General features: G+C 40.6%; 1 protein-coding gene across 1 annotated transcript; it reads left to right on the top strand.

Annotated features, from left to right (window-relative positions):
• The first annotated feature begins 2,354 nt into the window (after positions 1 to 2,354).
• On the top strand, positions 2,355 to 21,504 carry NKAP (NFKB activating protein). Its single transcript, XM_082681580.1, has 9 exons — positions 2,355 to 2,872; positions 5,834 to 5,914; positions 10,396 to 10,466; positions 10,648 to 10,785; positions 12,902 to 12,965; positions 14,908 to 15,017; positions 15,115 to 15,190; positions 16,549 to 16,698; positions 19,751 to 21,504. The coding sequence occupies exons 1-9, from the start codon at positions 2,484 to 2,486 to the stop codon at positions 19,923 to 19,925; spliced, it is 1,254 nt and encodes a 417-aa protein (XP_082537706.1). The 5' UTR covers positions 2,355 to 2,483; the 3' UTR covers positions 19,926 to 21,504.
• Positions 21,505 to 23,340: the final 1,836 nt, after the last annotated feature.

The following is a 23,340-nucleotide window of genomic DNA, read 5'->3' as shown; positions in this document are numbered from 1 at the left end:
ATTTTAAAAAAATAATTTCCAGAGCAAACTCATTGTGCCTTCAAAAATTAAGGTCAATAGAAAGGAAACCATCAACAAAGTGAAAAGACAACCTACTGAATGGAAGAAAACATTTGCAAATTATATGACCAATAAGGGGTTAATATCCAAAATATACAAACAGCACATACAACTCAATATCAAAGAAACAAACAACCTGATTTTCAAATGGGCAGAGGGGGGCTTCCCTGGTGGCGAAGTTGTTAAGAATCTGCCTGCCAATGCAGGGGACACGGGTTCGAGCCCTGGTCCGGGAAGACCCCACATGCTGCCAAGCAACTACGCCTGTGCACCACAATTACTGAAGCCCGTGCGCCACAACTACTGAAGTCCATGTGCCACAACTACTGAAGCCCGCGCACCTAGAGCCCGTGCTCTGCAACAAGAGAAGCCACTGCAGTGAGAAGCATGGGCACCGCAACGAAGAGTAGCCCCCGCTCACCACAACTAGACAAAGCCTGCGCAGCAATGAGGACCCAATGCAGCCAAAAATAAATAAATAAATATTTTGGAAAATGGGCAGAGGACCTGAACAGACATTTTTCCAAAGAACACCTACAGATGGCCAACAGACACATGAAAAGATGCTCAACATCGATAATCATCAGAGAAATGCAAATCAAAACCATGAGATACAACTAATATAATATTGTAAATCAACTATATGTCAATAAAATTTTTAAAAATAAATTTTAAAAATTAGTATAGGGGCTTCCCTGGTGGCACAGTGGTTGAGAGTCCGCCTGCCGATGCAGGGGACACGGGTTCATGCCCCGGTCCGGGAGGATACCACATGCCGCGGAGCGGCTGGTCCCGTGAGCCATGGCCGCTGAGCCTGCGCGTCCGGAGCCGCTGCTCCGCAATGGGAGAGGCCACAGCAGTGAGAGGCCCGCGTACCGCAAAAAAAAAAAAAAAAAAAAAAAAAAAAATTAGTATAATTAGTGTCTTAATGCTCTTTCATTTAAAACAGTATAAAATGAATAGAAATAATGACCATTAATCATGTATTGCTGAGCTAGTATATATCGACTGAAGAAAAACACACAACCTAAAAGTTGCCAGTTATGTTTCATTTGGGGACCTTACTGAGGACTATAGCCTGGGAGACAGCCTCTCGGAGAGCTCTGAGGAACTGTTCCGAAGTGGTAAGGGAAGACCCACGATATATAGGAGTTTTTGCTGAAAAACAAAAACAAAAAACCTGTAGTTGAACATCAAAAGATTACTGCTAATCAAAAAACAACCAGACATCTCAAGTTAATGACTTTAGTGCTTTTCTCTGTATGGGAAGATGCAAGAATCTGGGCTCATTGCAATTATTCCTTAGATATGCATCTTCCCTATCTAGGGCCACTATCCTGTTTTTTCAACACCCTGAATTCCCCTCAGGGTTAGGGTGTGGGGGTCAAGGCGGCTGCAGTGGCTGGTGGCTTGAGGGAGGGCAACATTCCTAGTTTATTGGTATGGCAGGCAACACTTCTTTTTTTTTGTCCTCACATATGATGGGACTAGTTTAAGGAGCTAGACAAGGAGAGGATTATAAATTCCTTTTGCTGGAGCACATTGGTGGCGATGGGTGGCTGAGGGGTAAATATGCAGTTTTCCTCTGTGCTGCGAACCTAACTGGAATGTTAACAGGCTCAAATCAGTAATACAGAATTTGTGACCTCTAAGCTAACTGGCCAATATGGGGCTTAGACATTGTAGCTCTCCACCAATTTAGATAAACCCCCTTTAATTTGCTTGGAATTGTAAAGAAAAAAAAAGTGTGTGTGTGTGCACGCGCGCGTGCACGCGCACTTATACATACATACATAGACACATTTATTTATTTACTTATTTAGTTACAATGTACTTATTGTTCATACGGCCGCTCAGTGACATGTGTCCTGTGGTCTGTCGTCCTTCCCTTCAACTATTTCAACTCAAAGCTGAAAAAAGTACAAGGTCTCGGGCTTCCCTGGTGGCGCAGTGGTTGAGGGTCCGCCTGTCGATGCAGGGGACACGAGTTCGTGCCCCGGTCTGAGAGGATCCCACGTGCCGCGGAGCGGCTGGGCCCGTGAGCCATGGCAGCTGAGCCTGCGCGTCCGGAGCGCCTCTCACTGGCCGCAGCAGTGAGAGGCCCGCGTACCGCCAAAAAAAAAAAAAAAAAAAGTACAAGGTCTCCAGTAGAGCTTAGATTTGAGCAGCCTCAGTCGGAACCCGAAGGATGAGCCGATCTAGTTGCCCCACGGCTTCTTTATACGGATACACACATCCCGTCCCATTGGCAGGACCGCCTACGTCCGGGGAAGGAATTTGCCGACGTACTCGGAACTGTTTCCAAGGTTTTCTCGGGCTCGGGTGGTGTCGCGGTTGCTGGTCCTGGGAGCCAAGGCAACGGTATCTTCCCAGCTCGCGAGAGCGCCCCCTTCTCCCACGGCTTCGGGGACCCAGCAACAGCTATGGCTCCGGTGTCTGGCTCCCGCAGCCCGGAGTGGGAGGCCTCGGGCTCCGGGGGGAAGAAGCGTCGCAGTTCTTCGAAGAGCCCTAAGCCCAGCAAATCCTCTCGCTCCCCGCGGGGCCGCCGCTCTCGCTCGCACTCTTGCTCTCGGTCCGGGGACCGGAATGGCCTTAGCCATCAACTGAGTGGCCCCAACCAAGGCTCCCGAAACCAGTCCTACCGCTCCCGCTCGCGGTCACGCTCTCGAGAGCGGCCCTCCGCGCCGCGGGGCGCCCCTTTCGCTTCTGCCTCCTCGTCCGCCTATTATGGCGGCTACTCACGCCCCTACGGGAGCGACAAGCCATGGCCTAGCCTCCTGGACAAGGAGAGGGAAGAGAGCCTGCGGCAGAAGTGAGTGAGACGAACGTACCTTATCTTTCGTGAGCCCACCAGCCTTCAGTGTCCGATTTATCGTTCATCTTGCTCCCGACTATACCCATTTCGCTCTCTCTCCCTGACTTGCGCCCATTTTCATCCCTTCCTTCAGTCCACCCACGATAACAGCTTATTCGCCTTTTCTACTCTAGGTTTTCACTCATCCCCGGGCCCCTTCATCTAGTGCGCTGGCCTCCCGCAACCCCCTCCTGCCTCCTGGCTTGTAGCGGACATGGCCAAGAGCCTCAGACGTCCCGGAATTATAGCATTTACTTGGTGTGTCGTTATCATTCGTGAGCATGTTTTATTCCCCACTAGACTGAGCTCATGGAAAGTAGGAGCCCGGTTTTATTGATCACAAAATTCACCGTGCCTAGCACTTTGTAGGCGCGCAACTTTTGCTTGTTGAATGATCAAACAGGTTTGAGATGATAGGGTAAGTGAGTGGAATTGTTTTGTAGCGATTTGGGAAGGGTTGAGATTAAGGCTTAAATTGGAGGGGAGGAAAACCTCTGAAACAAGATGTTTGAATAAATGTAGGAAAAGTGATCTGCTAAACTGTAGATTGGACTACACTAAGAAAGATCTTGTTAAGTGGTCTCAATCTTGACCATGAAAAATTAGGTCAGGGTGAGATCAGATCTCTAATGAGACTGAGTATTGGAGTGGAAAATGAATAGTTTAAGAAGGAGAAAGGAAAAGGGTTATAATTATTGCTTTGTAAGTTTAAAAAATTTTTTTACTTTTTAAAAATTGATTTATAGTTGATGTACAGTGTTTTAAGTTACAGGTGTACAATATAGTGATTCACAATTTTTAAAGGTTATACTTCATATATAGTTATTATATGCTTTGTAAGTCTTAATATCTAACACTTATTGGTTGTTAAATTGTGTATCAGTTACTGTACTGAGTGCTTTACCACACTGTATGTGTTTTTTAAAAACCAAGAAATTAAAAAGTATAACAGGCATTTAGGAGCAGGTTAAGGTTCCAACAGGTGAGAGATGTCTTCATGAATCTTTTTCTTCCAGGAGTGGGAGGTAATAAAATGTAGTGATGAAGAGGACAGGCTCCAGAATCAGACTGCCTGAGTTTGAAGCCATCCTTTGCTGCTTAATAGTTGTGTGACCTTGGGCAAGTCACTTAACCTCTCTGAGTTTCATTTCTTCACCATTTAAAAGGGGATAAAATAGCACGAAAGCTTTTTAAGAGTTGTAATGACTTAGTGCCTGGAACATAATAAATAGTCCTTAAGTGTTAGCTGTTAGTGTTCTGGGCATGGGAGCAGAAACAGTACAAACAGTCCTGAGTTAGGTTGGAGACCTACTTTTCCAAATTAGAATTTCCAGAAAGTTACCCCCAGGCTGTGTCGATCAAAAAGCATCCAGTTTTCTTATTAGACATTCTTCACCAAAAGATGTCAGAATTCCTTGGATGAAATTCGCATTTGTACATTTAGAAGATAAATAATTTATCTTAAGAGTACAGATGAAGTCAGGTGGTGGGAGGGATAAGAACTTGACTGCTTGTTTTTTTCAGCCTGTCAAGCATTCTTTGTCCTATATGTATATATTCAAAATTTGGCTGTAAGTATGTCCCTTATTAGATTTTTTTTAATCTTTATTGGAGTATAATTGCTTTACAATGGTGTGTTAGTTTCTGCTTTATAACAAAGTGAATCAGCTATACATATACATATATCCCCATATCTCCTCCCTCTTGCGTCTCCCTCCCACCCTCCCTATCCCACCCCCCCATCCCATCCCTCTAGGTGGTCACAAAGCACCCAGCTGATCTCCCTGTGCTATGCGGCTGCTTCCCACTAGCTATCTGTTTTACATATGGTAGTGTGTATATGTCCATGCCACTCTCTCACTTCGTCCCAGCTTACCCTTCCCCGTCCCCGTGTCCTCAAGTCCATTCTCCAGTAGGTCTGCTTCTTTATTCCCGTCCTGCCCTTAGGTTCTTCATGACCATTCTTTTTTTGTTTTTTTTAGATTCCATATATATGTGTTAGCATAAGGTATTTGTTTTTCTCTTTCTGACTTACTTCACTCTATGACAGACTCCAGGTCCATGTTACTTCAAGTGGGAAACCTGAATCTGACTCTGCCTGATTACACCTTTTACCCTGAATAAAGAAGAAAAATAATTTATTTTTTAAAAATCAAACCAATTATATTTATTTTGTAAGGTTTTTTTTTTAAACAAGTAGCATCACAGCAGCTAAACTTTGAGGAATTAAGCCTTAGTTTTTTTGTGTTTTGTGTGTGTGTTTATAAGTAATATCAAAAATTAAGAGAAGAAATCACAAACATAAGACAAAACAAAAAATTTTGTGTCTTCCAAGAGTAGATAGAGGATTTACTCCTTTTTGAAAAAGGAATTAAAGGGAAATCAGAGAAAACAAGTGCTGTATCTTATTGAGTACAGTTTTTGTCAAATAAAACTTTTCTTTCACTTTCAGAGCTCCTTTTATTTTCTACTTCTAATGCTTTGTTGTTATTTTCTTCATTAATTCCTGAGTTTCTGAAAACAGAAGTTTTGACCTTATCAAAAGTAGAGAATTCTCTTTACTTTCATAAGGATACATAAACAAATGAAGTTATTTCCAAATGTAAGACTGTCTCTGTCACATATTGCAGAAGGTGAAAGGAGCAATTAGGAGCTATGTCATGCATGCGGTGGAAGGACAGCCTCCCAGGCTGAATTTCTGGCCTGGCCTGTCAGGCTGTCTGTAGTCTGTACCATTTGATAGTACCGTCAGAACATCAGATCCTAAGTGTTGAGTTTACATTTAAACCAAGTTTTTATTAGTTTAAAGTTTAAACTGTAAAGGGAAAATGGAACTTAACTGGACTCCTTTGACTTTTATTATATATTTAGGAAACAGTTTAGCCATGGTGTTATAATTTACCTGCTTATCTCTTCTAGGAGATTAAGTGAGAGAGAGAGGATTGGAGAATTGGGAGCTCCTGAAGTATGGGGACTTTCTCCAAAGAATCCAGAACCAGAGTAAGTGATTTAAAAATATATTTTTTAAATGCAACATTTGTTTAAATCCAGAGTCTGTTGTCAAATTTTTTGTTAAGAACTTTAACTACAGCTCTTTTTTTCCCTCTTTCTTGTGATTTATGCTCTTCTACTCGTTAAGTTTTTAAAAAATTGAACATACCTAAGGATTAAAACATGCTCCTAGTGGATTTTAGCATGCTAATTGTTCTCTTTAAGTTGTAATTCATGAGGTGCTAATTTCCTATTCATAGAAGGGTTCAGTGTTGAAACAAATACATTTATATTATTTTGAATTATTTTTTCTCAATCCCGTAACTGATTGCATGTCAGACATTAGCATTACAAAGCGTTTTTTTAAATGAATATACTGATATGGGTTTGTTTAGTTTCCTGCATACAGTATTGTTGAAGGCCTAATGCTTTTTCTTTTTGCCTATTTTTTTTTCTCTTTGGTGTTGTTCATAAGCTGCTTCTTCCCTCTCCTTTATTTCTGTGTTTTCTTTAGATTGAGTTGAGACAATGTGCTTGACAGGTAAACCTGTTATTTGTAACAGGGTGATAAAGCATTATTATCTGAAAGTTCTTTTTTCTTCTTAAAAAAATTATTTTTCCCACCACCTGTTTTTTTTTTTTGTTTTTTTTTTTTTGCTGTACGCGGGCCTCTCACTGTTGTGGCCTCTCCTGTTGCGGAGCACAGGCCCCGGACGCGCAGGCTCAGCGGCCATGGCTCACGGGCCCAGCCGCTCCGCGGCATGTGGGATCTTCCTGGAGCGGGGCACGAACCCGTGTCCCCTGCATCGGCAGGCGGACTCTCAACCACTGCGCCACCAGGGAAGCCCACCTGTTATTTTTTTTATTGAGGTATAATTGACATACAGTATTAGTTTCAGGCATACAACATAATGATTTGATATTTGTATATATTGCAAAACAATCACCACAATAAGTCTAGTTAACATCCATTACCATACATAGTTATAAATTTTTTTTTCTTGTGATGAGAACTTCTAAGATTTACTTTCTTAGCAACTTTCAAATATGCAATACAGTATTATTATTATTTTATTTTAATTTTTGGCTGAGTTGGGTCTTTTTTGCTGTGCATGGGCTTTCTCTAGTTGCGGCGAGCGGGGGCTACTCTTTGTTGCGGTGCGCAGGCTTCTCTTTGCGGTGGCTTCTCTTGTTGCAGAGCACAGGCTCTAGGCGTGCAGGCTTCAGTAGTTGCGGCTCGCGGGTTCTAGAGCGCAGGCTTAGTAGTTGTGGCGCATGGGCTTAGTTGCTCCGCGGCACGTGCTTCTCGGACCAGGCTCGAACCCGTATCCTCTGCATTGGCAGACGGATTCTTGACCACTGCACCACCAGGGAAGCCCCAGCATTATTAACTGTAGTTGCCATGCTATACATTACATCCCCAGGACTTATTTATTTTATAACTAGAAGTTTGTACTTTTTTATACCCTTCACACATTTTACCCATGCCCCACCCACTGGCAACCATCATTCTGTTCTCTGTATCTGTGAACTTGCTGGTTTTTTGTTTTTTAGAGTTCACATATAAGTGAGATTATATGATATTTGTCTTTCTCTGTCTGACTTATTTCATTTAGCAAATGCCCTCACAGTCCATCCATGTTGTCTAAAATGGCAAGATTCTTTCCTTTTTAAGGATGAATAATATTCTACTGTGGTGTGTGTGTGTGTGTGTGTGTGTGTGTGTGTATTTCTCACAGTTCTTTTTTATCCATTCATCTGTTCATGGATATTTGGTTGTTTCTATATCTTAGCTATTTTAAATAATGCTGCAATGAGCATGAGAATGCAGATATTTCTTTGAGATACTGATTTCATTTCCTTCAGATATATATCCAGAAGTGGGATTGTTGGATTATATGGTAGTTCAATTTTTAATTTTTTGAAGAACCTCCTTACTGGATTCTATAATGGCTGTACCAATTTATATTCCCACTAACAGGGTACAAGTGTTCCCTCTTCTCCACATCCTCACCAACACTTGTTATCTCCTGTCTCTTTGATAATATTCATCCTAACAGGTGTGAAGTGATATTTCATTTTGGTTTTGATTTGCATTTCCCTGATCACTAGTGATGTTGAGCATCTTTTTATGTACCTATTGGCCATCTGTGTGTCTTCTTTGGAAAAATGTCTATTCAGATCCTCTGCCTATTTTTAAATCACATTGTTTGTTTGTTTGCTATTGAGTTGTATGAATTCTTTATATATTTTGGATATTAACCCCTCATCAGATGTGATTTGCAAATATTTTCTCCCATTCAGTAGGTTGCCTTTTCATTTTGTTGATGGTTTCCTTTGCTGTGCAGAAGCTTTTTAGTTTGATATAGTCACACTTACTGATTTTTGCTTTTGTTACCATTGCTTTTGGTGTCAAATCCAAAAAATCATTGCCAAGACCTATGTCAGGGAGCTTACCACCTATGTTTTCTTCTAGGAGTTTTATGGTTTCAGGTTTTACATTCAAGTCTTTAATCCATTTTGAGTTAATTTTTGTGTAATGGTGTAAGATAGTGGTCCATTTCATTCTTTTGCATGTAGCTATCCAGTTTTCCCAGCACCATTTATTGAACCGACTGTCCTTTCCTCATTGTATATTATTGGCTCCTTTATCATAATTTAATTGACCATATATACATGGATTTATTTCTGGGCTGTCTGTTTTGTTCCATTGATCTATATGTCTGTTTTTATGGCAGTACCATGCTGTTCTGATTTCTGTAGCCTTGTAGTATAGTTTGAAATCAGGGCGCATGATGCCTCGAGCTTTGTTCTTCTTGCTCGAGATTGCTTTGGCTATTCAGGGTCTTTTGTGGTTTCATGCAGATTTTAGGACTGTTTGTTCTATTTCTGTGAAAAAATACCATTGGAATTTTGGTAGGGATTTCATTGAATCTGTAGATTGCTTTGGGTAGTATAGATATTTTAACAATATTAATTCTTCCAATCTGTGAGCATAGAAAATCCATTTCTTTGTGTCTTCTTCAATTTATTTCATCAATGTCTTATAGTTTTCAGTGTACAAGTCTTCCACCTCCTTGGTTAAATTTATTTCTAGGTATTTTATTCTTTTTGATGGAATTGTATTCTTAGTTTCATTTTCTGATAATTCGTTATTAGTGTATAGAAATGCAACGAATTTCTGTGTATTGATTTTGTATCCTGCAACTTTACTGAATTCATTTATTGGTGCTGACAGTCTTTTGGTGGAGTCTTTGGGATTTTCTATATATAATATCATGTCATCTGCAAGTAAGGACAGTTTTACTTCTTCCTTTCCAATTTGGGTGCCTTTTATTTCTTGTTCTTGCCTAATTGCTCTGGCTAGGACTTCCATTACTATGTTGAATAAAAGTGGTGAGAGTGGGCATCCTTGTCTTGTTTAGCTTTTCACCATTGAGTGTGATGTTAACTGTGGGCTTGTCATATATTGTCTTTATTATGTTGAGATACTGAAACTTGTTCTAACAGATGCCTTTAAAATACTCAAAGAGGGCTTCCTGGTGGCGCAGTGGTTAAGAATCTCCCTGCCAATACAGGGGACATGGGCTCGAGCCCTGGACCGAGAAGATCCCATGTGCCGCAGAGCAACTAAGCCCGTGTGCCACAACTACTGAGCCTGCACTCTAGAGCCCATGAGCCACAACTACTGAAGCCTGCGTGCCTAGAGCCTGTGCTCTGCAACAAGGGGAGCCATCGCAATGAGAAGCCCGCGCACCACAACAGAGAGTAGCCCCTGCTCGCCGCAACTAGAGAAAGCCCGCGCGCAGCAACAAAGACCCAACGCAGCCAAAAATAAAAATAAATAAATAAATTTATTTATTTTAAAAGAATACTCAAAGAATTAGAGTTGAAAGGAATCCTAAAAATAATTTTCTAGGCAATTTCTAAATTATTCCAGATGTGATCTTCAGAGGAAGAGACTGTGATATGGAAATTCCCTTTTTAAGCTATTGTAGAATGTTAATAACACTCATTTTCAGAATTCTCTTACAACAGGATGAAATCTCTGTAGCTGTAGTGTGTTAGATTCTTGCTCTGGGGAGACAGAACAGTTGCTGCTCTACCGTATGTCTGTTCCACAAGTAGAATGAAATTATGAAGTCTTCCCTCAGCCTTCTTATCTCCAGTTTCTCTCCTCTTTCCTTATGGTTCCTGTTTCCCTGCATTTGCCTTGTGGTTTCTTCGAAAATATAAATCCTTCATGCTGCTTTCAGTGTGAATAGCATTTTGTTAACTCGAAAGCTTTATGCAAATGTAAATGATTATTCTACTATTATGAAGGTGGTTGGCCGATAAGCTGTACTGTTACAAAAGCAGTCCGGTGCTGGCTTTGAATGGTTCTTGGACAATCAATTTGTTACTGAAAAATTTTAAGTATGTATTTTTATACTCTGTGGTCCATATTTTATCACTTTCCTGATTCTTACTACAGTTTTCTTTAAATTCAGCTCTGATGAACATACACCAGTAGAGGACGAAGAGCCAAAGAAAAGTACCACTTCAGCTTCTACTTCAGAAGGTATTTTTTAAATATAGGACTTTTTTATTGAGAAGTTTAAAAAATACGTTTATAAATAGTTGAACATTAGACTTTACTCAAATCGCCTGTCATCAATTCCTTTTCAGTATTTTTAATACAATAAAATTGATGCTCAGAAATACTTCTTTAGAAGTTAGTTTTTTATTTGTATTTTATGTAGAAGAAAAGAAGAAGAAGAAGTCTAGTCATTCAAAAGAAAGGTCCAAGAAAAAGAGGAAGAAAAAATCATCTAAAAGAAAACACAAGAAGTATTCTGATGATAGTGACAGTGACTCTGATTCTGAAACAGACTCCAGTGGTAAGAAAGCCAACATCCTTCTGTGAGCCTTACTTCAAAACTAGTTGTACTTCTTGAAAGCTTATTTTAGAAGCAGGTTCTTAAAAACAATAATAGCCAAGAGTTTTGAACACTCACTGACTTTGTGTTGGGCACCCTGCTAAGTGCTTGATATGCATTATTGCTATTTAATCCACACAGTCACTGTAGGACACATCTTAGAGATGGAGAAATGGAGGCCCAGAGCAGAGCATTAAGTACCGCACCCAAGGCCACACAGTTGGGATTCAGACCTAAGCCGTGTGACTCCAGATTGGTTGTGTGTAGCTGTACAAGGCATGTGGCACCGAACCATGTTGGGGTTAGTCTGTGAGACGTGTGGTGCTAAACCAAGCCACAGGGGGCTGCCTCAGCCCAGTGGAGCAGCTCTTTTGTGAGATTCTCACACTTAGTGGGCACCTTTGTGCAATTTTCAAAAAGGTACACCATAGGGGACTCCCTCTGGCCAGCAGCTGATTTATGTATCACACTTCCTGTGGGGCGGCACATCACAAAAAAGTCACCTTTTTGTGCCCTCTCCTGGCTGATGACTGACAGAGGGTGCCTCCTCTGGGGACACGTTACACTAAGGCACCCCTTCCTCTGATGTCACCTGGGTTTCCTGGCCCTCACTGTCACCTTTCTTCCTCACTGCTAGAAGCCTGAGCTTTCTTGAAGCGCAGATCTGAGCATGGCGGTCCCTACTTAAAATCCTTCCGCAGTTCTCCATGGCCCTCAGGGTAAAGTCAGATCCCAATTGTAGAGGAATAACTGAGGACATGGAAAGGAGACGTGACCCATGAACCCCTCGGCAGACCGAGGGTTAGCGAGTAAGCCAGAACTGCAGGCAGTCCTGGATACTTTGGGCGCTGATCCATGAAATGACCTCAGTATAATCAGAATGATGGGAACACAAGGAGATGTCCTTGTGCTGCTCGTGAGCTCAAGGATGAAGCACGGCATGTCTTCAAGAAAGCCCACTGTTGCTTGTCTAATCAATACAAGCATATATTGCTGCTTTGGCATTTCTGGAATGTTAAAATTTTAAGTCTTAAGATGTAAACATAGATAATGCTTAAATAAAAGTCACCACAGCAGGATGAGACGGCGCTGTATTGCCTGAGCGAGCAGCAGCCCTCTACTGCTGTGCTTCTGCACAGTTCATCTCGTGTGATGAGCTTACTTTCAGCCCTGTCATAAGAAAACTGCAACACCAATTGATCTCTCACATCACACGTACCCTGTGGCTCTCCTGCAGCGTCCTCTTTGGCCTAAGGATGACTTTCCATCTCCTTGATACTGCACGTCCTTTCTCTTGACTCTGTCGCTTGATACAGAGAGTCTGTCTGCCTACAATGCCGGTCTCTCCCTGCATGCGGCTTGGCTTACTCATTGCTATGATGGGCATGCATTACGTTTGTAATGAAACTGATTTTAAAAATAACTAGCTTAAGAGTCACCTTTTCCTGGTCAACCATTCCTCAACCACTATCCCCAAATCAGCCTGATTTTGAGACTCCTCTGTATGCCCAGAGCACCCCATGCTTCCCTCTCACTCAGATTCGCCTCTTTCCCTGTGTCTCCTCCACTAGAATGAGCTCCTGGAAAGCAAACCCCCAAACACACACATCATGAAAATACTCAAACATTGAGAAAACTAAAGGGAGTAGTATAATTAATGCCATGTACAGTACTTGTCACTCAGGTTTAACATTTGTTAGCATTTTGACGTATTTGCTTCAAATAGGGATTTTTTTGTTGAGATAGTCAAGGCAAATTACAAATATCACACTGCCACCCTAAATATTTCTGTATACACCTCTAAACAATAAGGACATTTTTGTATCTAACCACAATACTATTATCTCATGCAATAAGGTTAATAATAATACCCTATATAACCAAATGCAACTTTAATTTCTATGTCCCCCGTGCCTAGCACATTTCCTAACAAGTAGAAATAAACGTTTGAATGAATTTGAATGAATTAATTTCTCTGTAACAACAAATGGAAGAGTAATAAGATATTTATCTACTCAAGAGTATTGGGGTTTTAGAGTTAAAAATTTTTTAAATTATAATGTGCTTTAATTTGCAGATGAAGATACAAAAAGGAGAGCAAAGAAAGCCAAGAAAAAGGAAAAGAAGAAGAAACGCAGATCGTCTGTTTTTTCTTTAATTTTTATTATGGAAAAGTTCAAAAATATAGAAAATTATATAAAATAGTGTAATGGACCTCCATGTAACCATCACCCAGCTTGAACAATTATCAACTCATTGGCAGTCTCTGCTGCCTACCCCCCCACTATTTGAAACCAATACCAGATATCATTTCATCCATAAAGCTGCGAGTTTCTCTAAAAGATAGGCATTCTTTAAAAAAAAAAAAAAGTACAATACTGTTAATCCGCCTAAAATGTTTAACAGTAATTGTTCATTCAATTCTCAGTAGTTTTTGGTATAGTTTATTCAACTTAGGATCCAGACAATGTACATAAATTGTGATTGGTTGATATGTCTCTTACATCTCCTGAAATAGGTAGCTTCCCCTTCCCTTTTTGTTCCTGCAGTTTTTTTGTAGCAGAAACAAAATCATTTGTCCTGGAGGGTTTCCTGCGGTATGGATTTTGCTGGTTGTATTCTTACAGTGTTCTTTTCACATGTTTTCTGTCCTTTGTATTTCCTATAGATTGACAGTTAGGTCTAGACACTTGATAAGGTTCAGATTTGAGTTTCTGGCAGGAATACTTCATAGGCGGTGCTGTGTACTTGCAGCAGGAGGCAGATAATGTCTGGTTGTCTCTTTTTGTTATATTAACTGGCATCACTAGTCATTGTCTAGGTCCCTTATATCATTGCCAAATGGTGATGGTCTACTTCTGGCTTTCTTTCTTCATGTATTAGGTAGAATAATTCTATATGAGAAACCTACCCTTATTAACTATTTGGTTACTCTGAAGTATAGTTGGTATAGTAAGGGCAGAATAATTGCTTCCTTTTTTTGTTTTATGAGTTTTCAAATAAATGAGTTGGGGTTTTTTAGTATCATTATGAACCCAAGAATTCAAACATTTGATGTATTTTAATCCATTACACTGAAAATTGTTGATGTTCAAATTGGTAAGAGCTGTTTTTTTTTTAATTTTTTAAATAAATTTATTTTATTTATTTATTTTTGGCTGCATTGGGTCTTCGTTGCTGTGCGCGGACTTTCTCTAGTTGCAGTGAGCGGGGGCTACTCTTTGTTGCCGTGCGCGGGCTTCTCATTGTGGTGGCTTCTCTAGTTGAGGAGCACGGTCTCTAGGCGCACGGGCTTCAGTAGCTGTGGCACGCGGGCTTCAGTAGTTGTGTTTCACGGGCTCCAGAGCGCAGGCTCACTAGATGTGGCACACGGGCTTAGTTGCTCCATGGCATGTGGGATCTTCCCAGACCGGGGCTCAAACCCATGTCCCCTGCATTGGCAGGCGGATTCTTAACCACTGCGCCACCAGGGAAACCCAAGAGCTATTTTTTAAACTGCTTTATTTCTGCTATCTTTCTACAACATGAGAACTGTATTTTATTGTTCCCTTAGGGATCTTCTTTTTTTTTTTAATAAATTTATTTATTTTTGGCTGCATTGGGTCTTCGTTGCTGCGCGCGGGCTTTCTCTAGTTTTGGTGAGCAGGGGCTACTCTTCGTTGCAATGCCTGCGGGCTTATTGCGGTGGCTTCTCTCGTTGCGGCGCACAGGCTCTAGAGCACAGGCTCAGTAGTTTTGGCGCATGGGCGCTAGAGTGCAGGCTCAGTAGTTGTGGCGCACGGGCTTACTTGCCCTGTGGCATGTGGGATCTTCCTGGACCAGGGCTCAAACCCGTGTCCCCTGCATTGGCAGGCAGATTCTTAACCACTGTGCCACCAGGGAAGCCCCAGGATCTTTTTTTTATAGTGAAACATGATTTGGTTAAATAAGTTAGATTTTTTTAATTAAAGTTCTTCTCTAATAAGTTTGAATTAGCTGAGCATCAAGATCATTTCAGTCAGTCCTTCATTGCCTTGAAAAAAATAAGATGCCCTTTAGCATGGGAATATTAAATCAATTTATATCAAATTATAATCATTACAGGAAGAAATATAAGAAAAAGAAGTCTAAGAAGAGCAGAAAAGATTCCAGTGATTCAAGTTCTAAAGAGTCCCAAGAAGAGTTTCTGGAGAATCCCTGGAAGGATCGATCAAGTAGGTTCTTCTGCTAGACTTCGACTCAGAACAGATAAAACATTAAATTAACTGATTAGTCAAAATGTGAATATGTTTCTGAACATCTTTTGTGCAGAGCCTGAAGAACCCTCAGATTTGATTGGCCCAGAGGCTCCCAAAACACTTGCCTCTCAAGATGATAAACCTTTGAAGTAAGTAAGAGTGTGTTTATAATCTCTAAAGTACCTTCCCAAATGTATGGTCCTAACGTCCTCTTCCAAGCTTATCTTCCTCTACTCCCTTATTTAGACGCCAGGTTCCAACTGAGCTGAACTAAAACTTCCCTGTATTCACTGTGCACTTTCACCTTATTTCTTCCCCCAATGTGCCTTCCCTTCTTTCCCCAGTCCTGATTTCTTTACTACCCCCAATTTCTTCCTGTTAAAATGCTTAACATTCTTCAAAGCCCTTTTCAAAAGGAGGGGGCATATGCTGATTGCTGATATCGTCCCTCCACAGGTAGGTGTGATTCCTACCCCTCTTTATTTTTTATTTCTTTATTTTTTACTTTGTTTTATTTATTTGTTTGTTTGTTTGTTTTGGCTGCATTGGGTCTTCATTGCTGCACGCAGGCTTTCTCTAGTTGCAGCGAGCGGGGGCCACTCTTCATTGCTGTGCACGGGCTTCTCATTGCGGTGGTTTCCCTTGTTGCAGAGTACAGGCTCTAGGTACACTGGCTTCAGTAGTTGTGGCACGCAGGCTCAGTAGTTGTGGCTCGTGGGCTCTAGAGTATAGACTCAGTAGTTGTGGCGCGTGGGCTTAGTTGCTCCACGGCATGTGGGATCTTCCCGGACCAGGGATCGAACCCATGTCCCCTGCATTGGCAGGTGGATTCTTAACCACTGCACCACCAGGGAAGTCCTCCTACCCCTCTTTAATCCTTTAGTCCTCATAGCGTTTTCTTTCTTTTGTGCAATGTGTTACATATTCTACGTTGTATTAGTGTTATATCCTTATTAATATGTAAGTGCCATAAGAACAGAGATTATTTTTATATTACAAGCTTTGAGTTTAATAGCTATTCAAGAAGAATTCAATGAATTGAATGAAGCGATGGTAGTTTTCAAAGTCCCCTTGAATGAAAGTTATTTGAGAACCGTTACTGTATAGCATTATTATTGGTTATAAGTCTAATAAATATGTTAATTTGAGATATATTATTTCTTTACTTTTTTTTTAAAGGGAAAAAGGTAAAAGGAGTTCGCTGGAGGCAGAAGCAATAAAGGCAATACCTGTGGGGAAAATTGATCCATAATTGTAAACCATGAATATATGCTCACTAACATCAGTTCTTTTATTCTTCCAAAGTATCTCTGCATTTCTGGGTTAGTGATATAGGTCACAGTGCAGTGTTCCCTAGTTAAGTTGAAGTAATTTACATTGGACTTCCCAGCATGCTGCCCAGCAACTGTTATTCCTACTGTTCTCTGAGAGAAATGGTTTTTTGTGCTCTCTTTAGATGATGAACTTTTTATAATGAACCTTTTCTGAATTCTATATTACTTCGTAGCTATGGCCATGCTCTGTTACCTGGTGAAGGTGCAGCTATGGCTGAATATGTAAAAGCTGGAAAACGTATCCCACGAAGAGGTGAAATTGGCTTGACAAGTGAAGAAATTGCATCATTTGAATGCTCGGGTTATGTAATGAGTGGTAGCAGGTATGTTCTTGGCATTGAGGTCAGTTTCCTTTCTCACTACCAAAATTATATTTTGGTGACATTTTCATTAAGTGACCATTCCTAATGAAAAGAAAAGTATAAATATAGGCTTAATATTGGTTTTGTTAGTATAAATGTAGTTGTCTAAAATTCCAAGTAGGTATGCAACTCGGCTGTGTCTCCAACTTCAAAGAATCAGTCTTTTCAGTGTCCTAATCCATATTTTGGTACAGATAGTTTATCCTCCGGAGGATATAGTTAAATTCAGCTATTTATCACTGCCCCACGAGGAATGTGGCATTCTGGTAGTTAGGAAAGCATTTACATAAGAAAGTGTTTCCTGTTTTCTGAGTTTGCCTCTAGTTCTCTGTGGAGTCAGAGAACTTGGACTCTCTCGTTCTCTGGACTCTGAGAATGAAGAGCAGAAAAGGATTATGACAGAGATCAGTTTTAGCATGAGAAAAGGAATACAAAATTGGGAAGAGAAAGCAAAGTCCCAGGAAGAACAAGGAGAGTGAACTAATAGGGTATCAGTACCAAGATCAAACTGAATTTTGGATTTTTTAAAACTTCATAAACTTTTAAAAGTGGGTAAACATTTTTAAGTGAAATTGGAGGCAAATATTTGTGGAACCCCTGAAGCATCTCCAGAATCTTGGAATTCTGAGGACTGATATTTGAAAACATTATATCTAAGGACCAGTAAGACAAGAAAAAGAAATTAGAGGCATAAGAATTAGAACAGAGGATATAACACTGTCATTTTTTGTGAATGATATGATTTTTTACATAGAAAATCCTAAAGACTCTTCAGATGAATTACAGATAATAGGAAGGTTTAACAAATAGTTGGATATAATGTTAACACCCAAAAATCAATTGCATTTCTATGTACCAGCAACAAAGAACTAGAAAATGTAGTTAAATAAAAAGAAAACATTTATAATAGTATCAGAGAATATGAAGGACTTAGGAATAAATCTTCACAAAAGATGTCCAAGACCTTTACAGGGAAAACTATAAGACATTATTAAGAGACATTAAAGAAGACCTAAATAAATGGAGAGGTATCATGTTCATGAATAGGAAGGCAATATTGTAAAGTTGTCAGTTCTTCCAAAATTAATCTGTAGATTCAGTGCAGTTCCAATCAAAATCACAACTGAGATTTTCATGAAACGTAATAAGATGGTTCTAAAATTTATATGTTAAGACTAGCGGGCCAAGAATAGCCATCTTACTTCTCTGAAGAAGAGCAGGAAGGTGATTTGCCCTACCATATATGAGGGCTTATTATGAAGCTTGCAGCACTTTGGAAAGAGTGGCATAACAAATGAACTGTTCAACGGAATAAAATACAGAGCCCAGGGGCAGAGCCATACATGTATGGAACTTCGTTATATGAAAGAGCTGGTATGTCAGATCAGTGGGGAAAGAATGAACTAGGCAATAAATGGAGCAGGAAGAAAATGGTTATCTGTATGGAAGAAGCTGAAAGTAGAACCCCGTATCACCATATTTAAAAATCATTGCAGCTAGATCAGGAGTTAAACATCAAAAACAACTTTAATACTCTTAGTATAAAATAATGAGGAGATTTCTATTAGATCTTGGGGTGGGGAAGCATTTCTTAAAGAAGACCAAAAAAATGCACTAACTATAAAATAATATATTGATAAATTTGCCTGAGTTAAAAATAAGAACTTTTGTTCATCAAAAGACATCTTAAAATAAGTAAAAAAGACAAGTTCCAAGCTGGGATAAGATCTTGTAATACACACAACTGATAGTTAGTATTGAGAGTATTTAAAGAATATCTATAAACAATCCAAAAGAAAAGTGGGAAAATGACACAAACAGGCATTTGTCAGAAGGAAAAAATATATGGCCTACACATACAAAAAAGATGTTTGTTATCATTGGAAATGGAAATCAACATATGGAAATACCATTTTACAGCCATTTGATAGAGAAAAGTTCAAAGTTCTAACAATTCCAAGCATTTGAGAGGATGTGGATCCACAGGCTCTCTTAAGTGTTGCCAGTGGTGGTATAAATCGGTACAACCATTTTGGAAAACATTCTGACATTATCTTGGAAAGTTGAGCATTCACATATTTTATGACCCAGCAACTCCATACCTACATACCCAAGAGAATCTTTCCCATGTACTAAGAGATGTGTACATTGATGTTTATTACAGCATCATTCACATGGCACTTTCCGTTCCAGATAAACTACTCACTATACCCTGAGCAACCTAAATACATTGTCATCTCCTTGACTTACCACCTGCCACTCCCCCACCTTCACACTAACCTGAAATGATTCTCCCCTCTTTTCCTTACTCAGTTTGCTCTGTTTTTCTAGGCATAGTTGAAGCTTCATCTTGAATTGATTGTGCAGGATTGGGTACATATACATAAAAGAGGCAGGTTTTCATGAAGTTTTCCTTCTAAATAGGCAGATCTTTTGAAGATGATGTAAAAGTTTCCCTCTGCCTCGACCCCTATACTTTACTGATTTGGTCCTTGTGCTAAAATCCCTTCTTTCTTTTCTTTGAGCTGCAACTGAATTCTAAGGAAGTTAAATCCACCCACAAAACTCACCCAAAAATTCAGTTGTAAATTTAAACCTGGTTCTTTTGGTTGTATGATAAATTAGAACTTTGGAGAAGTTCCACCTGCTAGATGACAACTTAAATCTTATCCTACTATCAAGTCTACATATCACTTAGGAAGTTTAATAATTTGCCTGTTCCTAGTTGTTTTACTGGAAATAACAGAACCAGACTTAGGCCCTTAGTATTTGAAATTAATAACATTCACCCTATTGACAGAACCGCAGAGATCATTATTTGAATACTAGAAATGAATCAAAGGACATGTCAGCAGATAAAATGAATGATCTTTTGAAAATCTAACCCATTACAGAAACAGATTCTATTTGTCGGCTTTTTAAATAGACTACTCTGTATTAAGAAAGGATTAGTGAGGAAGCACTATGAAAATAATTACTGAGAAATTAAGCCAAAAAATAAAATTATCTCCAGGCATCGCCGAATGGAGGCTGTGCGACTGCGAAAAGAGAACCAGATCTATAGTGCTGATGAGAAGAGAGCCCTTGCATCCTTTAACCAAGAAGAGAGACGAAAGAGAGAAAACAAGATTCTGGCCAGCTTTCGAGAGATGGTATACAGAAAAACTAAAGGGAAAGAGGACAAATAAGGATTTTCTGATTGTTCATCAGACATTTTTAACAACAAAAAAGAAAGTTTGGGTTCCATATATACACACAAAAAGATTATCATGATCTGAAAAAGCTTTACAGTGCTACTGTGCCTTCTATTTAATTCTTTCAGTCCTTCTATAAAAAGCTGCTTATTGATGTAACTTTAGCAAGCTCTTTGGGTTATTTTGGATTGACCAGAACAACCTTCTGGTTTAAAAATCCAAATTATGAATGAAACTCTGCTGTGTTGGGGGAGGTGGCATTGAGAGAAGGTGCTGGTGAGGTGAGAAACTGCACTCTCACACCACGGGACAGTGCTCCCATTAGCTCTACATGGTGCCCACTCCCCAACCCGTACCAACTGAACTTGGGAGAAATTATCATTCCTCTATGTTGAAGGTGTTATAAATGGACTTGATAGAAACACACAGGAGGCCACTTTTGTTAACAAAATGAAGGCATGGCTGAAAAAAGCAAATCTGGAATTTGAAGGTTGACTTGTATATTACAATATTATTGTCAGCTCTGGAAGTAATGTGTTTTGATTTTAGTCCCTACCTCCACCCCAAAACCAACAAACCAAAAAGCAAACTAACCCACAGACTTGTTGAATTGAAAACGTGAACATTAGTTTTAAAATTCTTAATAGGCTAATTAAAAATGGTTATTTCAAATATAAAATATTGGGAAGTCTCCTGTTGTGCCAGTGTAAGTATACATTATTTCCATCTGAGCTGTGTTTAGATCATTATTTGAATACTAGAAATGGATGGGAGTCAACAATGATCAGGAGTTTAATAAGGAAAAATATAATGAGTCATTGTTTTCATTGTTTTAACTTGGTTGCTTCATAAGGATGAAGCTAAAATGATGTTAAATGTTTTTAAAGTCTGTCCTTTGTAATAAGCAGATTTCATTTTAAGCATTGTTAAACTTTTCAGTTTATTTTTTACATCTGTCATTCAGTTTAATCTGTAACTTCATATAGAACCCCTCACTTTCTCACTTTTTTATGGCTACTGTTGGCTTTTAAGTTTGGAGGAAATGGAAAATTCTGGGACTGTGAGATCGTGATCTTTTTCCTTCCCTCCTTTTGTTAAAGTTTAGTTGTTAGGACATACGAGCGAAGGGGGAGGGGATAGTAGAAGTTTTGACTGTTTTTGTTAAGGTTGTTTTGAGCTGCATTATTATGTGCCTAGGATAAATTTAAATTATCTGAGTGATGGGGAATTTCTGACTTTGCTGTTATAAAATGCCCTCTCTCCTTATAATAGTTTAAAGTTTTTTTTAAAAAAAAGTTTTTTCTTTTGAAGAGTACACTGCGTTTATTTAACCCCATAAATTATAACATCTTAACACATGTAAAATTTTTGTAAAGTGCTTTGAAAGATATATATTTTTTTTAACAAGTGGAAAATAATGTTCTTTAAAATACATCAAACTTTTAGTGGAAAATGATATTACCAGAAGCATGTAAGGATTTGTTCATCCTCTTCAAGAAATGGGATTTTTATGTAAAATATATATGTAGCACTGAATGCCAAAATGATGGGTATGTGTTATTGGAATTAAAAATGAGACTTGTTAATAAACCTATCGGGATGGTGTCTTAAGTCAAGAACGACCTTGAGAGGGGAGAGGGAGGGGCGTTGGGTAATCAGTGCTTCCGGAGGTGAACTTCCTTGCCTTGTGATAGGTTTGAGTTAGTGGTCAGGACAGTCATTCAGACTGACAGTCCCTCAAACTTCTGCGGCTTCAGTGACAGGGACAGGAACGTGGTTGACTTGAACATTCTTCAGGCAGCCAAAAAGATTTCCACGCAGGAAGCTTCAGGGTTTTCAAATTAGCTGGGACACCTCCAATGTGCAGATGCTCCTGCGTGTGGGCAGTGGGGATGGGGGGTGCCGTCCAGCGGTGGAACTATAGTCTGCGTCCAGTTTCAGGTGCAGGATGTGCTGTTTTATGGTGACTGTCACTGAGTGCCACTGTCTGTCACACAGAGATTGCTTTGGTGTGACCGATGTCAGGATCCCACCTGCCTCACTGCCCACAGAGGCCATGACCTTTCCTGCCTCCATATAAACACATAAGAGCTCCCTGGGTTGACTTCCGATGTGAAATAGAATTCCAGTGAGACTTTTCGGGCGAATGCTGAAAACAAGCTTAAATTCTGGCCCCAAAAGCACGGAGTTAGCTAGGATGACATGACCTCCTTCTTGAGAAAAATAGATGCCTTTCTCCAAAGAGCCATCCAAGCAGGGAGACACCCCAAAGCTTGCAGAAGCGGTGTCCAGGGGTTTCAAATCCAACTGAAAGTTCCTCAGGCATCCCACAAAGCTGTTTTGGGGGAGGGTCTTTGGTTTTCCTGACGGAGACGATCCCAGGTAAACTGGTGCTCTGAGGCTGACGGTGGATTTTCCGGGCAAACTTCCCTCCCGGGCCCTCAGACCATCCACAACCAAGCGCCCCCTTTCTCCATCTTGCCCAAATGCCACCGTGTGCCACTTCCCATCACTGCACTTTGCTTTTGAGCTTCAGTTTTTTCCTTCCTGTGCCCAGTGCAAAGACCAGACGTCCTTTCGAAAGATGAAGAGCCATAAAGGAGTTCTTAGTGGACACGGGGAAGATGGTGGAAGAGTAAGACGCGGAGATCACCTTCCTCCCCACAGATACACCAGAAATACATCTACACGTGGAACAACTCCTACAGAACACCTACTGAACGCTGGCAGAAGACCTCAGACCTCCCAAAAGGCAAGAAACTCCCCACGTACCTGGGTAGGGCAAAAGAAAAAAGAATAAACAGAAACAAAAGGATAGGGATGGGACCTGCACCAGTGGGAGGGAGCTGTGAAGGAGGAAAGGTTTCCGCACACTAGGAAGCCCCTTCTAGGGCAGAGACTGCGGGTGGCGGAGGGGGAAAGCTTCAGAGCCGCGGAGAAGAGCGCAGCAACAGGGATGCGGAGGGCAAAGCGGAGAGATTCCCACACAGAGGATCAGTGCCGACTGGCACTCACCAGCCCGAGAGGCTTGTCTGCTCCCCCGCCAGGGCGGGCAGGGCTGGGAGCTGAGGCTCGGGCTTCGGTTGGAGTGCAGGGAGAGGACTGGGGTTGGCTGCGTCAACACAGCCTGCAGGGAGTTAGTGCACCACGGCTAGCCAGGAGGGAGTCCGGGGAAAAGTCTGGACCTGCCGAAGAGGCAAGAGACTTTTTCTTCCCTCTTTGTTTCCTGGTGCGCGAGGAGAGGGGATTAAGAGCGCTGCTTAAAGGAGCTCCAGAGATGGGCGCCAGCCGCGGCTAAAAGCGCAGACACCCATCCCACTTCTAACCAGCGATTGAAGGAGTCGGCTGCTCCTCAATGGCCTCGGGGTTCCGTGGGTTCAGTTGTGACTAGGACGGAGCTAGCGGGTTA

The sequence above is a fragment of the Grampus griseus genome (assembly GCF_964374135.1).
Source record: "Grampus griseus genome assembly, chromosome: X".
In the NCBI taxonomy this organism is placed as follows: Eukaryota; Metazoa; Chordata; class Mammalia; order Artiodactyla; family Delphinidae; genus Grampus; species Grampus griseus.
Note: the sequence above shows the minus strand (reverse complement) of the source record. Positions and strands in the feature narration are given on the sequence as shown.